This window comes from Papio anubis, chromosome 7 (genome assembly GCF_008728515.1).
Source record: "Papio anubis isolate 15944 chromosome 7, Panubis1.0, whole genome shotgun sequence".
Taxonomy (NCBI): domain Eukaryota; kingdom Metazoa; phylum Chordata; class Mammalia; order Primates; family Cercopithecidae; genus Papio; species Papio anubis.
In genome coordinates this window covers 28,930,502-28,948,623 of record NC_044982.1, presented here as the reverse complement: position 1 = coordinate 28,948,623, position 18,122 = coordinate 28,930,502, and the positions used below count along the sequence as shown (strand labels likewise).

General features: G+C 40.6%; 1 protein-coding gene across 3 annotated transcripts in view; it reads right to left on the bottom strand.

Moving 5' to 3' along the window:
* SNW1 (SNW domain containing 1) overlaps nucleotides 1–18,122 on the bottom strand; it is a 44,405-nt gene that overhangs the window by 18,564 nt on the left and 7,719 nt on the right. For all 3 annotated transcript variants that reach the window (XM_009212044.4, XM_021941442.2, XM_003902111.4), the window contains exons 3-7: nucleotides 15,162–15,323; nucleotides 3,496–3,591; nucleotides 3,308–3,414; nucleotides 1,476–1,580; nucleotides 459–528 (exon numbers count right to left, since the gene is read on the bottom strand). In XM_009212044.4, the coding sequence (XP_009210308.1) occupies nucleotides 459–528; nucleotides 1,476–1,580; nucleotides 3,308–3,414; nucleotides 3,496–3,591; nucleotides 15,162–15,323 (540 nt within the window). The remainder of the gene's footprint in view (nucleotides 1–458; nucleotides 529–1,475; nucleotides 1,581–3,307; nucleotides 3,415–3,495; nucleotides 3,592–15,161; nucleotides 15,324–18,122) is intronic.

The window sequence follows — 18,122 nt, the reverse complement described above, 5'->3', positions numbered from 1 at the left end:
ATGTTGGTCAGGCTGGTCTTGAGCTCCTGACCTCAGGTGATCCGTCCCCCTCGGCCTCCCAAAGTGCTGGGATTACAGGCGTGAGCCACCATGCCTGGCCAATGTGACTTCTTTTGGATGAAAAATTGTTCTTTTGATTAACAAAATATATCTTAAAAAGTCACTCAAATTATCAGGGACCTAATAAACCCATATATTCATTTCCAATAACATCCTTTAACTGAAACAGCAGACCCTGTCCATTCCATTAAAAGTAGGGTTTGGGTTACTAATAACAAAACGTACAGCTAACATGTTATATACATTCTCATAAGCATTCTTGAAACTTCATCTTGAAAAATAAAAAAAGAAACTACAAGTCAATGTGGTGACATGCACCTGTACAGGCATAGGGAAGTTATCTATAAAATTAATAACCATAAGTAGAAAAAAAGATTTTGGACTACAGCAAAGAATACCTTTCGGCTAGGAGAATGCATGACAGGTGCAGGAGGAGAAGGTGGTCCCCGGGGAATTTTCTTATTAATCCTGAAGTATAAATCAAAACACAACCACACAGTGATATAGTTTCCTCCCATTTAGTCATCATACCAAGTCTCCCCTCCTTTTTCTTGCATAAAAGTTTCAAACATAGACAAAAACAGAGATTGTATAATGATATACACTTACCACTCCACTTCTACAATGAATAAAACTTGGCCAACTTTGAAATCGTTACTCACCCCACCTCCACAACATTACTGTCATTTTGCAGAGTAATATACCTTTTTTCCATTTTAAAAAGCATCTTGAGGCTGGGTGCGGTGGCTCACACCTGTAATTACAGCACTTAGGGAGGCCGAGGTGGGCAGATCGCCTGAGGTCAGGAGATCAAGACCATCCTGGCTAACACGGTGAAACCCCATCTCTACTAAAAATACAAAAAATTAGCAGGGCGTGGTGACAGGCGCCTGTAGTCCCAGCTATTTGGGAGGCCAAGGCAGGAGAATGGCATGAACCCAGGAGGCGGAGCTTGCAGTGAGCTGACATGGCGCCACTGCACTCTAGCCTGGGTGACAGAGTAAGACTCTGTCTCAAAAAAAAAAAAAAAAAAGGCAGGTTTATTGAGATAATTGACATTTATTAGCTATACATATTTAAAGTATATAATTTGATTAAATTTTGACACAAATATGCACCTGTGAAATCATCATCACAAGCAAGATAGTGAACATGTCTATCATCCCCAAAAGTTTCTGCTTGCCCCTTGCCTATTCCTCTTGTCCCTCTCATCTCCTCTCTGTCCCTACCTCCTTCCCCAGAGGCAACCACTGATCCTTCTGTAACTACAGGCTAGTTTGCATTTCCTGGAGTTTTATATAAATGGAATCATACTGTATGTACTTGTTTTCGTCTGGCTTCTTTCACTCAGCATAATCGTTTTGAGATTCATCCATGTTATTGTGTGTATTAGTAGCCTATTTCTTTTTACTTACTTGAACCTTGGAGGCTCCATTGGATCTTTCTGCATTTCTACCATCCGAATAACCCTCTGTTTAGCTCCAGAGTTGAATGCCACTCCTTGCTGAGATGGTGTATATCTGAAGAAAGCAGATAAAAACTAAAGGTGTAATTAGTTCAAGCTTTCAGTAGGTATTTTCCTTCTATTACAATCTTAAGCTAGACTACATTTTCAATTCCTTTCGCAAAGTATTAACAGAAAATTAACACAATATTTAGACAAAGCAGACAGCAAGAGGGATAAAAGAACATAAATTACGAGTTACAGTAAAAAACTTGAGTGGTATTAGTTTGCAGATAACCCATCCTCATATGTTTTCCAACATGGAAGGTGCAGAGTTCAGTTTCACAGACAAGCAGTCTAGAAAATAGTACCTATTTGGTATGCCTGCATCTGAGGAAAAAATACTCATAATAATCCCAGCAGGCAACTTACAGTTAGTAGTTTTTGATTAATCATAGGTTATAAAACAGAGAAAAAACAATGACAGAAGCCCTACCAACTCTGAATTTTCCCTTAATATCTGTATGTAATTCATCTCTCTATGCAGATTTAGTCAAGTGAAACGTCTCAAAATTTAGAAGTATTATAAAGATATCTATTACCTATAAATAATACTTTGTGATTTAGGTCATATACCACAAGTAATTGTTAATTTCTAAAAATAAAAAATATAATTTGAAAATAGCATAGGGCCAGGCCGGGTGGCTCATGCCTGCAATCCCAGCACTTTGCGAGGGCGAGGTGGGTGGATCATCTGAGGTCAGGAGTTTGAGACCAGCCTGGCCAACGTGGTGAAACCCTGTCTCTACTAAAAATACAAAAATTAGCTGAGCATGGTGGTGCAAGCCTGTAATCCCAGCTACTCAGGAGGCTGAGGCAGGAGAATCGCTTGAACCCAGGAAGCAGAGGTTGCAGTGAACCAAGATCGTGCCATTGCATTCTAGCCTGCATGAAAGAGTGAGACTGCGTGACAGAGCGAAACTCCATCTCAAAAAAAAAAAAAAAAAAGAAAGAAAGAAAGAAAAGAGCATAGGCTGGGCACAGTGGCTCACGCCTATAATCTCGGCACTTTGGGAGGTTGAGGAGGATGGATTATTTGAGGTCAGAAGTTCGAGACCAGCCTGGCCAACGTGGTGAAACCCTGTCTCTACTAAAAAAAATACAAAAATTAGCCAGGTATGGTGGTGGGCACCTGTAATCTCAGCTACTCGGGAGGCTGAGGCAGAAGACTCTCTTGGGAAGCAGAGGTTACAGTGAGCCAAGATCACACCACTGCACTCCAGCTGGGGCAACAGAGCAAGACTCTGTCTCAAAAAAAAAAAAAAAAAAGAAAAAAAAAAAGCATAGAAAGAGGCCAAGTGTAGTGGCTCAAGTCTGTAATCTCAGCACTTTGGGATGATAAGGCAGGAGGACTGCTTGAGCCCAGGAGTTCAAGAACAGTCTGAGCATCACAGCAAGACCCTGTCTCCACAAAAAATTAAAATATTAGCCAGGCATGGTGGCATCAAGGCAGGAGGATCACTTGAGCCCAGGAGGTGGGGGCTGCAGTGAGCCATGTTGGTGTCACTGTACTCCAGCCTGGGCAACGGAGAGACCTTATCTCAGAAAACAAACAAAAACCAAAGTGGACACCTTAAAAAATTCTGCTTTCAACTGTCTGCAAAGAGAGTATACAGGCTTCAAGTCATTATTCAAAACAATGCATTCATAATGGTTGCTAAGTGGGTTAGTGAAAGAATACCATGAACCCCCAAGCTGAATCAAGTTCAAAATGAAACTAAGTCTTCTAGGCATGATTCATACCGGATATACTGAGCAGGAGCCAGTTTGTCAGCTGCCCGAACTGGCATGGCTGCGGCGACCTTCTGTGATACAGATTTTTCTAAGGCTACTCTTGTCTTTTCTGTTATCTGAAATAGGAAATGTCACATTGAGAGTCTGGAAGTTAATCAGGATGTAAACAGTCATCGAATATATCAATTCCCAGTTACCTCTTTAATAGCTTCTTCATCGGGCCTTTGCAGGTCTGGATCATCTGCATTCATAACCTCCTTTGGAACCAGGTCAGTATATTTGCTATAAATGACCTAAAATGTTCAAACACAAGCAGGCTTAAGAAAAGCAAACAATGAAAAGGAACCTCATTAGCCATTTCAGATGTCAACATGTTCTCTCAGCACACTTAAAAATTTAGGACACTCAGATATTATCTTTTAGATTTTAAAACCAAGGAAGTTAAAAATATATACACAAATTGCTACCTTGGCTGTAAGTCAATAATTTTCCCTTGACCTCATCCATTTAAATTATTTGAGATCTTCTAATCAAGTCAGTATCCAAATAAACCATGCCAACAAAATCGTGCATCGATGATCACTAGAACTTGAAATTAATGATAATATAAATTACCTATAGCACCATTATCTTGGATTACACACTCATCAGAATTTAAGTCAGGTTACCAAATAATTTCCAAATTCACTGGGCCTGGAAAATTTTATTGACCTCATCCTACTTATAATGCTTCTCTTTTATGCCATCAACTCTATTTATAGACTAAGAAAATAAACAAGTGCCATAGTTAAAAAACCCAGAACGCTTTCTTCCATGAAAAAAGAAAAAAAAAGTAAAAGAAAAATATATTCTATATATACAACTTATTTTATATCCATTATCCAAATTGAGGCCTGTTACATGACTTCTACTAGGCCCAACATTGTTTCTATTAGGCTGACACTGATGTGGCAGGCTCTTAACAAATAGAATATTGGTTACTTTCAGGTCCATCTATACTTCTTAAACATTTTCATAAAAAGTTACATGGCATATTTTAAAGTAAAAAAGAGATACAGAGGAGCCGATGCGGTGGCTCATGCCTGTAATCCCAACACTTTGGGAGGCTGAGGCAGGTGGATCATGAGGTCAGGAGATCGAAACCATCCTAGCTAACATGGTGAAGCCGGGTCTCTACTAAAAATACAAAAAATTAGCCAGGCGTGGTGGCGGGTGCCTGTAGTCCCAGCTACTCGGGAGGCTGAGGCAGGAGAATGGCTTTAACCCGGGAGGTGGAGCTTGCAGTAAGCCAAGAGTGTACCACTGCACTCCAGCCTAGGTGACAGGGGAAGAAACCGCCTCAAAAAAAAAAAAAAAAGAGAGATACAGAAAATTCAATAAATAATAGGCATTCTACCTTTAATGCTTTCATCAGAAATTCTTTGAGGTACATAAAAAGAAAGGACAACTTATGAATATCAAAGAAAATGAAATTAATAGGCACTTGAGATTTTCAACAAATTATTTTTTGTAGAATTGTTTACCACTGCCAAAGTCTTACATTAATAAGTCTATCATACATCATTCTTTAAAACAATTTAAAGGAAATGCATGCTATTTCTAATTTTCTACTCCAAACAACAGAGCAAAAAAGTGTGAGCCACTTTATGGTTTATGCAACTTGACCTGACTTTGCCTATGCCTTCAATCTCCCCTTACAACTCTCACTTTCTCACTAATTATGCTTCAGTCACACTAGCTCACCTTCTGTTTCTTGAATATAACATACTTTTCCCCAATTCCAGGCCTTTACAGAGTTCTGTTTATCATTCTTCAAGTAAGCTCTCAATCTGTCCGTCTCAGATCAAAGAAGGTCCTCCTTTACCGAGGCTTCTTCTGATTGCCTTGGTAGCAATCCCTCCCGACCCAACCATTTGCTCCATAGCACTGTTTACTGTGATCAAGACCGTTCACAGCATGAAATTATCTACTTGTTTATTATCTGTCTCCCCTATTAAAACAATAAAAACAGGGCTGGGAGCGGGGGCTCACGCCTGTAATCCCAGCACTTTGGGAAGCCAAAGCGGGTGGATTACCTGAGGTCAGGATTTCAAGACCAGCCTGAACAACATGGTGAAACTCTGTCTCTCCTAAAAATGGCAAAATTAGCTGGGCATGGTGGTGGGTGCCTGTAATCCCAGTTACATGGGAGGCTGAGGCAGGAGAATCGCTTGAACCCAGGAGGCGGAGGTTGCGGTGAGCCGAGATCATGCCATTGCACTCCAGCCTGAGCAACAAGAGCAAAACTCTGTCTCAAAAAAAAAAAAAAGTCTCTCCTGTGCTTATAATAATGACTGGTCCACAGGAGATATTTGATCAATATTTTTTGTACAAGTGAATAAATAAATGAATTTTAGAGATATTCTGTTACACGCAAGGTGTTTATAGGCTGGGAACAGTGACTCACGCCCGGGAACAGTGAATCACAGCATTTTGGAAGGCCAAGGTTGGAGGATAGCTTGAGCCCAGGAATTTGAGACCAGCCAGGGCAACACGGCAAGATCCAACTCTATTTTAAAGAATGGATAGATGAATGAATAAATAAATAAGTTTATATTTTAGGCCCTACAGAACTTTCTATAAGCTACTGATTTCCCAGAAAAAACTATCTCATGGCTATACACTAAAATCTCCAGCTTGTTTTTCTCAGGAATGAGAAGAGGGATCAGGTAAGAAAGCCTAAGATGATTTAGCAAAAAACATGTACTACTGATACGTGAGTTATTAGTGTCACCATACTCTAAGAGTGTTGATTTTGGAAGGGACCATAAAAGCTCACTCTACTGAAAAGAGTGAGGTTCAGTACATTAAGATCATACAGCTACTAACTGCCTGAAAAGTCTTATTTCCTCTCAGCATGGAAAAACCTATACAACCATAAGCTGAAAATTACATAACAATACTAGAAAAAAATACCAATTCTATGAAGAGTTAATCATGAAGAGTTTATCACTTCTCCACAGCAATCGTTATAAGCAAAGGATTCTAAGTAAATGGCTCCCTGCTAGTCATGTGTGTTCAACATAAAGTGTCAATACTAATTTAGCATACAAGAGTCATTTGCTGCTCCTTATTTGGGCATTCCAAAGTTAATAACCCTTCAAATGAACATCAGTAAGATTCTAGCATCTCACAAGGCTCAGTGAAGGACATCTGAAGAGCAAGGTTCCTCCATAGTAATTAATTATAAAACCTACCCCCAATTTTTTTCTTTTGTTTTTTTTTTGAGACAGAGTCTTGTTCAGCCCAGCCTGGAGTGCAATGGCTGGATCTCAGCTTGCTGCAAGCTCTGCCTCCCGAGTTTACGCCATTCTCCTGCCTCAGCCTCCCGACTAGCTGGGACTACAGGCGCCCACCACCTTGCCCAGCTAATTTTTTGTATTTTTTAGTAGAGACAGGGTTTCACCGGGTTAGCCAGGATGGTCTCGATCTCCTGACCTCGTGATCTGCCCGTCTCGGCCTCTCAAAGTGCTGGGATTACAGGCTTGAGCCACTGCGCCCGGCCTCAATTTTCTTTTTCTTTTGAGACAAAGTCTTGCTTTTGTTGCCCAGGCTGGAGTGCAATGGCGTGACCTCGGCTCACTGCAACCTCCGCCTCCCGGATTAAAGCCATTCTCTTGCTTCAGCCTACCAAGTTGCTGGGATTACAGGCGCATGCCACCATGTCCGGCTAATTTTTGTATTTTTAGTAGAGATGGGGTTTCGCCATATTGGCCAGGCTGGTCTCGAACTCCTGACCTCAGGCGATCCACCCGCCTCAGCCTCCCAAAGCGCTGGGATTACAGGCGTGAGCCATGGCACCTGGCCGAAACCCCAAATTTTATAGTCTGAGAATTAAATGTGCTGAGGAAACTGAGTACATTCCAGGAGGCAAATGGGCTGGGGAGCATTATCTGAAAAATTCAATATACTCTTGAAGGTATCAGAAGCACAAATAAGCTTTGTGAACAAGATAAAGTAGTAACTCATCTGTAAAACAGATATTACAGAAAACAGGCAAATAACTAGACTAAAAGGATAAGCCTGTCAAAACATTCACTATGTGAGGTAGAAAGAAAACGCTATCTAGCTTAGCTACTGTGTGAAATCATACAAACAACATGTAATTTATCATGGGGTCAGTTTAAAGTTGTTACAGTTTTTTAGGGGTAATACGTTGAAGGCATTCTTTTGGGTATAGTATGTAACATTTCTTTTCTTTAAGAGACAAGGTTTCATTATATTGCTCAGGCTAGTCTCAAACTCCTGGCCTCAAATGATCCTCCCACCTCGAGCTTCCCAAAGTCCAGGGATTACAGGCATGAGCCAATGCACTTGTCCCGTATGTAATATTTCTTACATAACTATTTCAGAAGGAAAAATACATACACCAAGCCCTTTATTTCAAGATTTATCACTTGGCCGGGTGCGGTGGCTCACACCTGTAATCCCAGCACTCTGGGAGGCCAAGGTGGGCGGATCACCTGAGGTCGGGAATTGGAGACCAGCCTGACCAACATGGAGAAACCCTGTCTCTACCAAAAATACAAAATTAGTCAGGCGTAGTGGTGCAAGCCTGTAATCCCAGCTACTCGGGAGGCTGAGGCAGGAGAATCACTTGAACCCAGGAGGTGGAGGTTGTGGTGAGCCGAGATCAGGCCATTGCACCCCAGCCTGGGCAACAAGAGCAAAACTCCATTTCAAAAAAAAAAAAGATTTATCACTCAAATCATAATTAGGAAAAAAAACATTTGGTTGTATCAAGCTTTACACTAAAAAAACTTTTTCATTCCCAATTTTGCATTACTAATAAGTCGTATACACAGTACTCATTTCCCATGTAGAGAGATCAATTGCCTTAGACTTGTCCTAGAATATTATGTCTTAGAATCCTCACTGATTCTTCTCACCTCGTATACCTACCACCTAGCATTTTCCATTCTTTCTCATTCACTGTTAATATTTCAGTGAGAACTCCCTGGTTTCTGAAGAATAGCAGACCTCTTGGAAGTAAATCAGAAATCTTGGTCCAAATTCAGAAATCCAATAATCTGTTCAGTCTCAGGAATAACAAATTTTTAAAATCCTATTTTATATATTATGCAGCCCATTTCTATTTCTTCTAAAACAGGAAAATCAGTGATTGTCAAACAGGGCATCACTGCCACCTCTAACTCCTCTCTCCCAGTGCCTTTGTAAATGTGTGAGGTGTTTCTAGTTAAGACAATGGGGGTAGGATGGGGACACCACTAGGATTTATAGGTTGTGCCACTTATGCTAAACACTGTACAATGCTAAAGACAGTCCCAAACAATCAAGAAGTGCTCCCCCTAGGCCGGGCGCGGTGGCTCAAGCCTGTAATCCCAGCACTTTGGGAGGCCGAGGCGGGTGGATCACGAGGTCAGGAGATCGAGACCATCCTGGCTAACATGGTGAAACCCCGTCTCTACTAAAAATACAAAAAACTAGCCGGGCGTGGTGGCAGGCGCCTGTAGTCCCAGCTACTCGGAGGCTGAGGCAGGAGAATGGCGTGAACCTGGGAGGCGGAGCTTGCAGTTAGCCGAGATCGCGCCACTGCACTCCAGCCTGGGTGACACAGCGCGAGACTCTGTCTCAAAAAAAAAAAAAAAAAAAAAAAAAAAGAAGTGCTCCCCCAATGCCAATGGCATGTAATAATTACTCAATTAATGTTGAATTATTCAATGCATTCCAAACTTCATGCATGAATCTATCCACTTCTAGAAAACAAACAAACAAAAAGATATAAACCTGAAAGTGGTCCCAGTTTGGGGTTCTAGTGGCTGCATTATAGACAAAAGGAATGATCTGGCCGGGCACAGTGGCTCATGCCTGTAATTCCAACACTTTGGGAGGCCAAGGTGAGTGGATCACCTGAGGTTAAGAGTTCAAGACCAGCCCAGCCAACATGGTGAAACCCTGTCTCTACTAAAAATACAAAAAAATTTGCTGGGCGTGGTGGTATGCGCCTGTAATCCCAGCTATGTGGGATGGTGAGGCAGGAGAATCACTTAAACCTGGGAGGCAGAGGTTGCAGTGAGCCAAGATTGCACCATTGCACTCCAGCCTGGGCAACACAGCAAGACTCCATCTCAAAAAAAACAAACAAACAAACAAATAAATTTAAAAAAAAAAAGAAAGAAAAAAAAAAAAAAGGAACAATGCTTTGGAGACCTTATTTGGCCAAGACACTAAACTCCAAAAATAAACAGTTCAGTCTGAACAGTTCTACTCTATTTCGAATACAAAATAATCACCAATACAGACAGTGATTTAAACATCATTCCCTAGAAATCAGATAAAACTCTTGGTTTCTAGCCTTGAAATATAATGCAAAATGGACCAAAGCTGTATTTCATTCAAAATAACACAACCTGCCAATGCCAAATTGTTGCCCTTAGATGTTGCTTTTTGCTACCAAATGGGACTGGAGAGGTAGCACATACCAATAAAGAAGAGTGATTACCCCCAAGGAGAGATGCACCAAAACAAAGGCAACTGAAGTGAAGTGAAGGCCTCCATGATATAGGGTACATTTCCAGTATATGTTCTCCACGTATAGGGGCCTAATTTTCCTTTTGCAGGAGTGGACTACACTTCCTCACTGGCTTCAGGAGAAATGGTTTTGTGTTATACAATGAAAACCACTATTATTCGCTGAACCAACACTGGTGGATGCCGTATGTGTCAAACTTTCAGGCAGTAAGGCACCAAAGAGGGAAATATAAATATATAATCCCTACCCTTAAAACCATTATAGTCAAATGATATAGATTATGAGTGAACATACAATTACAACAAAAGGTGATGACTGCTATGATAAACATTGGGAGTAGAGAAGAGGGACACTCAGTCTAGCCAGGGAAGGTCCAAGACAACACCCTGGAATACTGAAGAATGAATTGAGAACGGAAAGCAATAGAATTAAGTCAGAGAATGAATAAGGGTAGAATTTTCTAGGAAAAAGAATATCCATGGGAAGTCTCAAGAGAGAATGTGTCATATTATGGGAGCTACAAGTAGTTCCTCATGGCAAACATTTACAGGGAATGCCTGAACATTTTTTCTTCTTGGTTGGGCATAGTGTCTCACGCCTGTAATCCCAGCACTTTGGGAGGCTGAGGCAGGTGGATTGCTTGAGGTCAGGAGTTCAAGACCAGCCTAACCAACATGGCGAAACCCATCTCTACTAAAAATACAAAAATGAGCTGGGCCTGGTGGCAAGTGCCTGTAATCCCAGCTACTCAGAAGGCTGAGGCAGAAGAACTGCTTGAGCCGGACAGGCTGAGGTCGCAGTGGGCTGAGATTGCCCTACTGTACGCCAGTCTGGGTGACAAAGTGAGATTCGGTCTCAGAAAAAAAGTTTTTTTCTTCTTAACCACCTTGGCTGGGTGCAGTGGTGCACAACTGTAATCCCAACACTGTGGGAGGCCAAAGCAGGCAGATCATTTGAGCTCAGGAGTTTGAGACCAGCCTGGGCAACAAGGTGAAACCCTGTCACTACAAAAAATACAAAAATTAGCCAGGTGTGGTGGTGTGCACCTGTAGTTCCAACTACTCAGAAGGCTTGGGTGGAAGGATCACTTGAGCTCAGGAGTTCAAGGCTGCAGTGAGCCGTTATTGCGCCACTGCACTCCAGCCTGGGTGACAGAGCAAGACTGTGTCTTGAAAACAAACAAGAACACGTATAATAGTATTTATTTTATAGTGAAAACAAACAGAATGGCTAAAACTGAACTGTTTATTTCTGGATTTCAGTATTCTGATGAGAGTTGAAGCTAGGCCAGAAAAGTGAGTAAGGGGTCAAGCATGCCACAGCAGCTTAGTCCTTACCCATGGAAGCCATAGAAAGATTTTAATTGTGCACACTTGCGTGTATGTGTATATACATGATGAGAGAGAAAGAAACAGACATGGATGAATTTGTTTGTTCACGCCAGCAAGACAAATGGCAACGAGATGGTTCCAGGCTGCAGTAAATCAAGCAAGAAATGAAAACGGCCTGAACTAAGTAGTAGAGGGGGGAATATACTTGAGAAGTGTTAAGAAAATACGATAGTTTACAGAGACTAAATAGATGGAAGGTCTGAGGGAAACAAGAACCAGAATGATTGCTAAGCAGAGAGAACATATGGGCAGTATGTGTCACATGTGAAATCTGAATAGCCTTTGAGCCAGTAAGTCCACATCTAAGAATTTATTTTAAACAAATAATCATGTTCAACAAGATGTATGTGGATCTTGAATATATTTGTCTGTAAAACTAAAAACCACCAATGCTTAACAAAACTAGCAGATAACCACATGATGGAATCCTATACAGATTAATAAAAAAAAAAAAAATGAAGTAGACCTATATGTACTAAAAAAATTGTCAAATATGTTAAGCAAAAAAACAAAACAAAACAAAACAAAACAAACCAAGTCAAAGAAAGTTATGGGCATTAGAATCCCATTCATGTAAACAAAAGTTTCTAAGTGTGTATGTATATGTAAAATGAGGATATAAATATCTAAATCCATAACAAAAATGTGGACTTATATGCATCACTGTAGTTAACAGCAGTTACCTCTGGGAAGTAAAATAGGAGAAAAGTGGGCAGGACTGCATATACTTGTGACATATACTTATGGTATCTTTTATCATAATATATTATTTGCATAATTTTTTTTTTTTGAGACAGAGTCTCGCTCTGTCACCCAGGCTGGAGTGCAGTCGTTCCATCTCAGCTCACTGCAAGCTCTGCCTCCTGGGTTCATGCCATTCTCCTGCCTCAGCCTCCCAAGTACCTGGGACTACAGGTGCCTGCCACCACGCCTGGCTAATTTTTTGTATTTTTAGTAGAGACTGGGTTTCGCCGTGTTAGCCAGGATGGTCTCGATCTCCTGACCTGGTGATCCACCCGCCTCAGCCTCCCAAAGTGCTGGGGTTATAGGCGTGAGTCACTGCATCTGGCCTATTTGTATAATTTTTTTAAATCAATATGATAGTAAGAAAAAATGACTCCCAGGCTTTCAGCATAAACAATTACGAAAATACCACTATCATTTACTGAGTTAGAGAAATAGCAGGTAGATTAAATGGAAAATTATGTATTTAAGTTTGGATTTGATTAAGTAGCACTTTAGGGAAATGCAGATACACTTGCCCTTGTAGACAGTAAGATATAAGGACCTACAGCCCAGCAGAGAATACTGGGCTGGACAGTATTGAACAGTCTATCAGCATATGAGTGGCAAACAAATTACATTAGTTAAAGAGAATGTGCTGTGTTTTTTGGTTAGAGTCACAGAATGATTAAAAGAAAAAATATATATATAAAGAGAATGGGCTGTAAAAAAATGTGTTAAGAGACCTTTGCCAGGGAGCACCTCATCAAACTGGTTTAGGTGAGGCCATTTTGTAGTGAATTGAAGAGTGAAAGGAAAGTGAAGAATAGGGCAAAAACAACTCCTGAAAGAAGTCTGAAAAAAGTGAAGAAAATTAGGTGGTAGCTAGAGGGAACACTGAGAGTAGGTACTCAGGGAAAAGCCTATCTTTCAAAAGGTAAGAAAGGCCAGGCAGCCTCACGCCTATAATCTCAGCACTTTGGGAGGCCAAGGTGGGCGGATCACAAGGTCAGGAGATTGAGACCATCCCGGCTAACAGTGAAACCCCATCTCTACTAAAAATACAAAAAATTAGCTGGGCATGGTGGTGGGCGCCTATAGTACCAGCTACTTGGGATACAGAGCAAGACTCTGTCTCCAAAACAAAAAAAAAAGTAGCCAGGTGTGGTGGTGTGTGCTTGTAGTCCCGGTTACTTGGGAGGCAGAGGTGAGAGGATCACTTGAGCCCTGTAGGTCAAGGCTGCAGCGAGCCATGATCACACCACTGTACTCTAGCTTGGGAGACAGAGGAAGATCCAATCTCAAAAAAATAAAATTAAGTTAAAGCCATGATCATTTGTTTAGCAAAGTTATGGCTTTACTGAGGTGGTTGTTATGAAGCAAAAATAAAGCAGAAAACAAAGGCCAGGTATGGTGGCTCACACCTATAATCCCAGTGCTTTGGGAGGCTAAGGAGAGAGGATTGTTTCAGCCCAGGAGTTCACGACCAGCCTGGGCAAAACAGTGAGCCCTCTTCTCCATTAAAAATAAAAAAATTAGCTGGGCATGGTGGTGCGTGCCTGTAGTCCCAGCTACTCAGGAGGCTGAGGTAGGATGATCGCCTGAGCCCAAGAGTTCAAGGTTGCAATGAGCTATGAGGGTGCCATGGTACTACAATTTAAAAAAGAATAAACAAACAAATGACAAGAAAAACAAGCACATTCAAATGCTAACAGGAAAGAGCCATTAGAAGAGGAGAGGTGAAGAACTGTTGAGATTAACTAGTAGGTAAAGTTCCTAAAGAAAGAGGGAAGGGATTGAGATCCAGAACACATATGGCAAGATTAGGTGTAGATCCAGGTGCAGTGGCTCACGCCTGTGATCCCAGCACTTTGGGTGGTGGAGGCAGGAGGACTGCTTGAGCCCAAAACTTCAACACCAGCTTGAGCAACATAGGGATATCCCACCTCTACAAAAAAATAATAAATTAGCCGGGCATGGTGGTGCACACCTGGGGTCTCAGCCACTTGAGAGGCTGAGGTGGGAGGACTGCTTGAGCCCAGGAAGTTGAGGCTTCAGTGAGCCATGATCATGATCACTGCACTCCAGCCTGGGCAACTGAAGAAGACCCTGTCTCAAAAAAACAAAAAATAAAAATAAAAAAAAGATTAGGCTTAGACAGAAGAAGGCATTTCATGCAAAAACAAAAGTAAAAGTCAAAGAAAAAACACAGTGCAGGATGAAGAAAATTGACAATTTTCTTCCAATAGTCTTTATATCCAAATAGATGGGGGAGTCACCTGCTAAGAATGAGATGGGATGAGAGGATTAGGAATTAAAGTTTGGCAGGAGTACCAAGGGAGCTGAGCTGAAACAGGAGATATAAATCTGCATGACTGCATAATTGTCTTCCCCCAAAGCTCAGCAGCCATGATGCAGAAGAAAAGGATGGGTTGTTAGTGTTATTTTAGAGGGTAAATTGAAAAAGTTTGCGGGGGACAGAGAGGCAAATGATAGGTACTGAAAGCTCTCAAGTATTTTTCCAAACATCATCAGTTCTAAAGAAATCTTTCACTTCTATCTTGAGTATTTATTTACAAGGAAAAAAAAAAAAAAACTAGGTCTTCTTAAAAATAGTTCCTTGGCCCTGAGTGTAGCTGTTCTGTGATGAGATTATTTTAAGCAAATTTTATTTTTGGCCTATGGATTACTTCGTAGCAGGGCCATCCTAAATCTGGATAGCAAATGCTAGTTTTGTATTTAATTTAGGGCAAAGGAAGTTTGTGTAATTTATTATATTCAAATGAACTATTAAATACCTAAGTACTCTAAGTACATGGAGGAAATCAGTAAAGACTACAGGAAAAAACTAGAAGAAACTACAGGAGAAATTAAAAGTTGATGGTAAGGCTCTGGGATTGCAGATTTTAAAAAATTTACTGGCAGTTTTAGAATGCTAGTAATATAAAGTAACTGTTTTAAAATGTACTTTTTTCCCCCTTTTAAAACAAGGTATTGCCACCCAAGCAAGAGTGCAGTGGCTCGCTGTATCCTCAAACTCTTGGGCTCAATCAAACCTCCTGCCTCTGCCGCCCAAGTAGCTGGGAATATAGGTACAAACCACCAGGTCCAGCCATTGCTACTTTTAACATAATTCAAACAGCAAGAGATTCATCATGTCCACAAAATTTAAAATGTTTCCTAAAATATCACTGAGGGAAAAACATGAGAGGATTACCTTGTCTTTTGACTGTCCTTGTCGAGCGATTGCATCATATTTAATTTTTCCTTCAGAATCCACCTGAATGGCCAGTGCATTCGACATTTTTTTCTTTCGTCCCATATCCAGTGGATACTGGGCCACATGGATCTCTGGGAAGGCACCTCCATCTCCAAAATCCTACACATTAGAAGTTAAATAAAATAGTTAATCATCATTTGACATTCAAGATATATTCATTCATTCAACAAGTAATTGTTGAGTCCTTAGTATGTTAGATGCTAGAGATACAGCAGAGGTCCCTGTCTCTTGCGGAGTTTACATTCTAGTAGGCAAAGATAGAAAAAAAAACATTCTTTGGCTTGTGATAAGTACCATGAAGGTAACATAAAGATCAAGACTGGGAAAAGGGGCTACTTTTGATAGGGTGGTTGGGGACAGCCTTTGTGAAGAAGTAACATGTGAGCTAAAGCCTGAATGATTAGAAAGCAGTCATGGGAAGATGTGTGTGTAAACACACACACACACACACACACACACACAAAGCATTTTCTAGACGGATCAAATAGCCAATGTGAAGGCCCTGCTGCAAGAATGAGCTTGGCATATTTTAGGAAATGAGAATTCAGTGGGGCTAACAGCTTAATAAGGACAGCAGAGCTTGAGGCACAAGTTATATGAGTAAAAAACACCAGATCATGAAGGGACTTACAGAATATAGCAAGACAATGTGGATTTCATATATGCAGGACAAAACTAAGCAAAATGGCTAGGACAAGGCAAAATATATGTGCATATATTTTAGCATATATATACATATTTTAGTGAGGAACAGGTAAAGCTACATTTGGGGCAGAAATATAAAAGATTTTTTCTCGGAATCAGATTTTATTAACATATTATTTATTCATTGTTATGTGAGAAGCAAATGAATACAACAGGAAGGATCCAGAAATGAGTTTACTACATTTCTACTAGTGATTATACATAATTATTTAGGAGAGAGAACTGAGACTGCTAAAGTAGAACAACCTAAATAAAGTTTGCTGATGAAATGTAATATTTTGAAAAGGTTTATCAAGCAAACATGAGGATCAAGTATAATTTTTAAGTAGTGTTAAAAAATTTAGCAGTATTTGCTTAGTACACTTTAAACATGATTCACACTTGTATTATCTCATTTAATCCTTGTAACTCTTTAACATCATTGTATTTTAATGGAAACATTCAGGTTTAGAAAAATTAAGCGGTTTTCCTGAGATCTCGCAGGTATTATATGCAGCACCTGAACCAGATCGTTTGAAACTCCGAAAAGCTTTGTATTTTCTACTACTATGAAATACCTTTTAGCTCAAAACAGCCAAACCAGTACTATTAAGAAATGATAGAAAACACAAATTAAATTTAATCATTTAGAGGGGGTTTGACAGAAAAAAAAAATATTCACTTTTACAAGACCTCTTTAAGTAATACTCCATTAGATCTAAGATATATGAGTTCCTAAGTACAATATGCTTATTTGCTAAAGAGATGTTTGAAGTTTTTGAAAACCAAGAGAATAACGCTGAGAGACATTTTCTTGTAAATGAGAAAGAGTTAAAGCATTCCTAAGAAAAGTGCTTCCCATACCCAGGCCATCAATCTGACACATGCTTGGATTTGCTAGAGTTTTTCAACTATAATAAGCACTTCAGAACTGTAGACGTAGCATTATGTGGTCATTAAGATTGCCAGAAAATCATAGCTTTTATTTTGAAAACTAGAATAAAATGCCTTCTTCCACAGAACATTCACTCCCCTCAAGCAGCATCTATAGCATTTCCAGATTAGCTGGCCATTTCAACTTGATTTTCAAATAAACTGTTCTGTTCCACCAGGATATATGAAACCACTAATAGTCAAGTAGGAATCTAAAAACCTAATAGCAACCAAGTATCGTAATGCTGAAATGCATGGATGAGATTTCCATTCTATGTAAGGTGATGCCTGTCACCCTCATGGTGCAACCTATTGACAGACCAAACAATATTTATAATGCCTCAACAGAGACACTCAACTCCTCTATTAGATGACACCGCCAATCACTACTTTTTTTCCCCAGGTAAGACTCCTTGATAATCTTTCATCTTGCTCTGCCTCCCACAAATTACACTATCAGAGAAAACAAAAGCAACAAAAATCCCTTAATAATTGCAATATGACTGGCCTTCAGACACCAGCATTCATAAGGACCAGAGGAAAGCTGACAAAAAAACAACAAAAAAACCTACATGTGGGTTTTTTGGAATACATAGGACAAGATATGATCTAGTTGGGTGTTCCTCTTATAAACTCTAATAAAGAGTATGGGCCGGGTGCGGTGGCTCACAGCTGTAATCCCAGCACTTTGGGAGGCCGAGGCAGGTGGATCGCGAGGTCAGGAGTTCAAGACCAGCCTGGCCAAGATGGTGAAATCCCGTTTCTACTAAAAATACAAAAAAATTAGCCGGGCGAGGTGGCGGACGCCTGTAATCCCAGCTATTCGGGAGGCTGAGGCAGAGAACTGCTTGAACCCGGGAGGCGAGGTTGCAGTGAGCTGAGATTGTGCCACTGTACTCCAGTCTGGTGACAGAGCAAGACTCCGTCTCAAAAAAAAAAAAAAAAAAAAAAGTCTGGTAGCCAGGGGACTGAGATATGGAAGAGATTGAGAATACAGATGGCTTCTGGTAGGACTCTAAGCTACAACTATCAATTCAGTGGATACTACGATCACTACTTGAAGGCATGTGAAAAAAGGCATGAGCCCTTCATACTTGCGAAGTAAAAATCATAACCAGTAAGGACAGAACAAAGAAAAGTGATGGGGTGATGGCTGGGCTTAGTGGCTCACACCTGTAATCCCAGCACGTTGGGAGGCCAAGGCAGGTGGATTGCTTGAGGTCAGGAGCTCAAGACCAGCCTGGCCAACATGGCAAAACTCTGCCTCTACTAAAAACACAA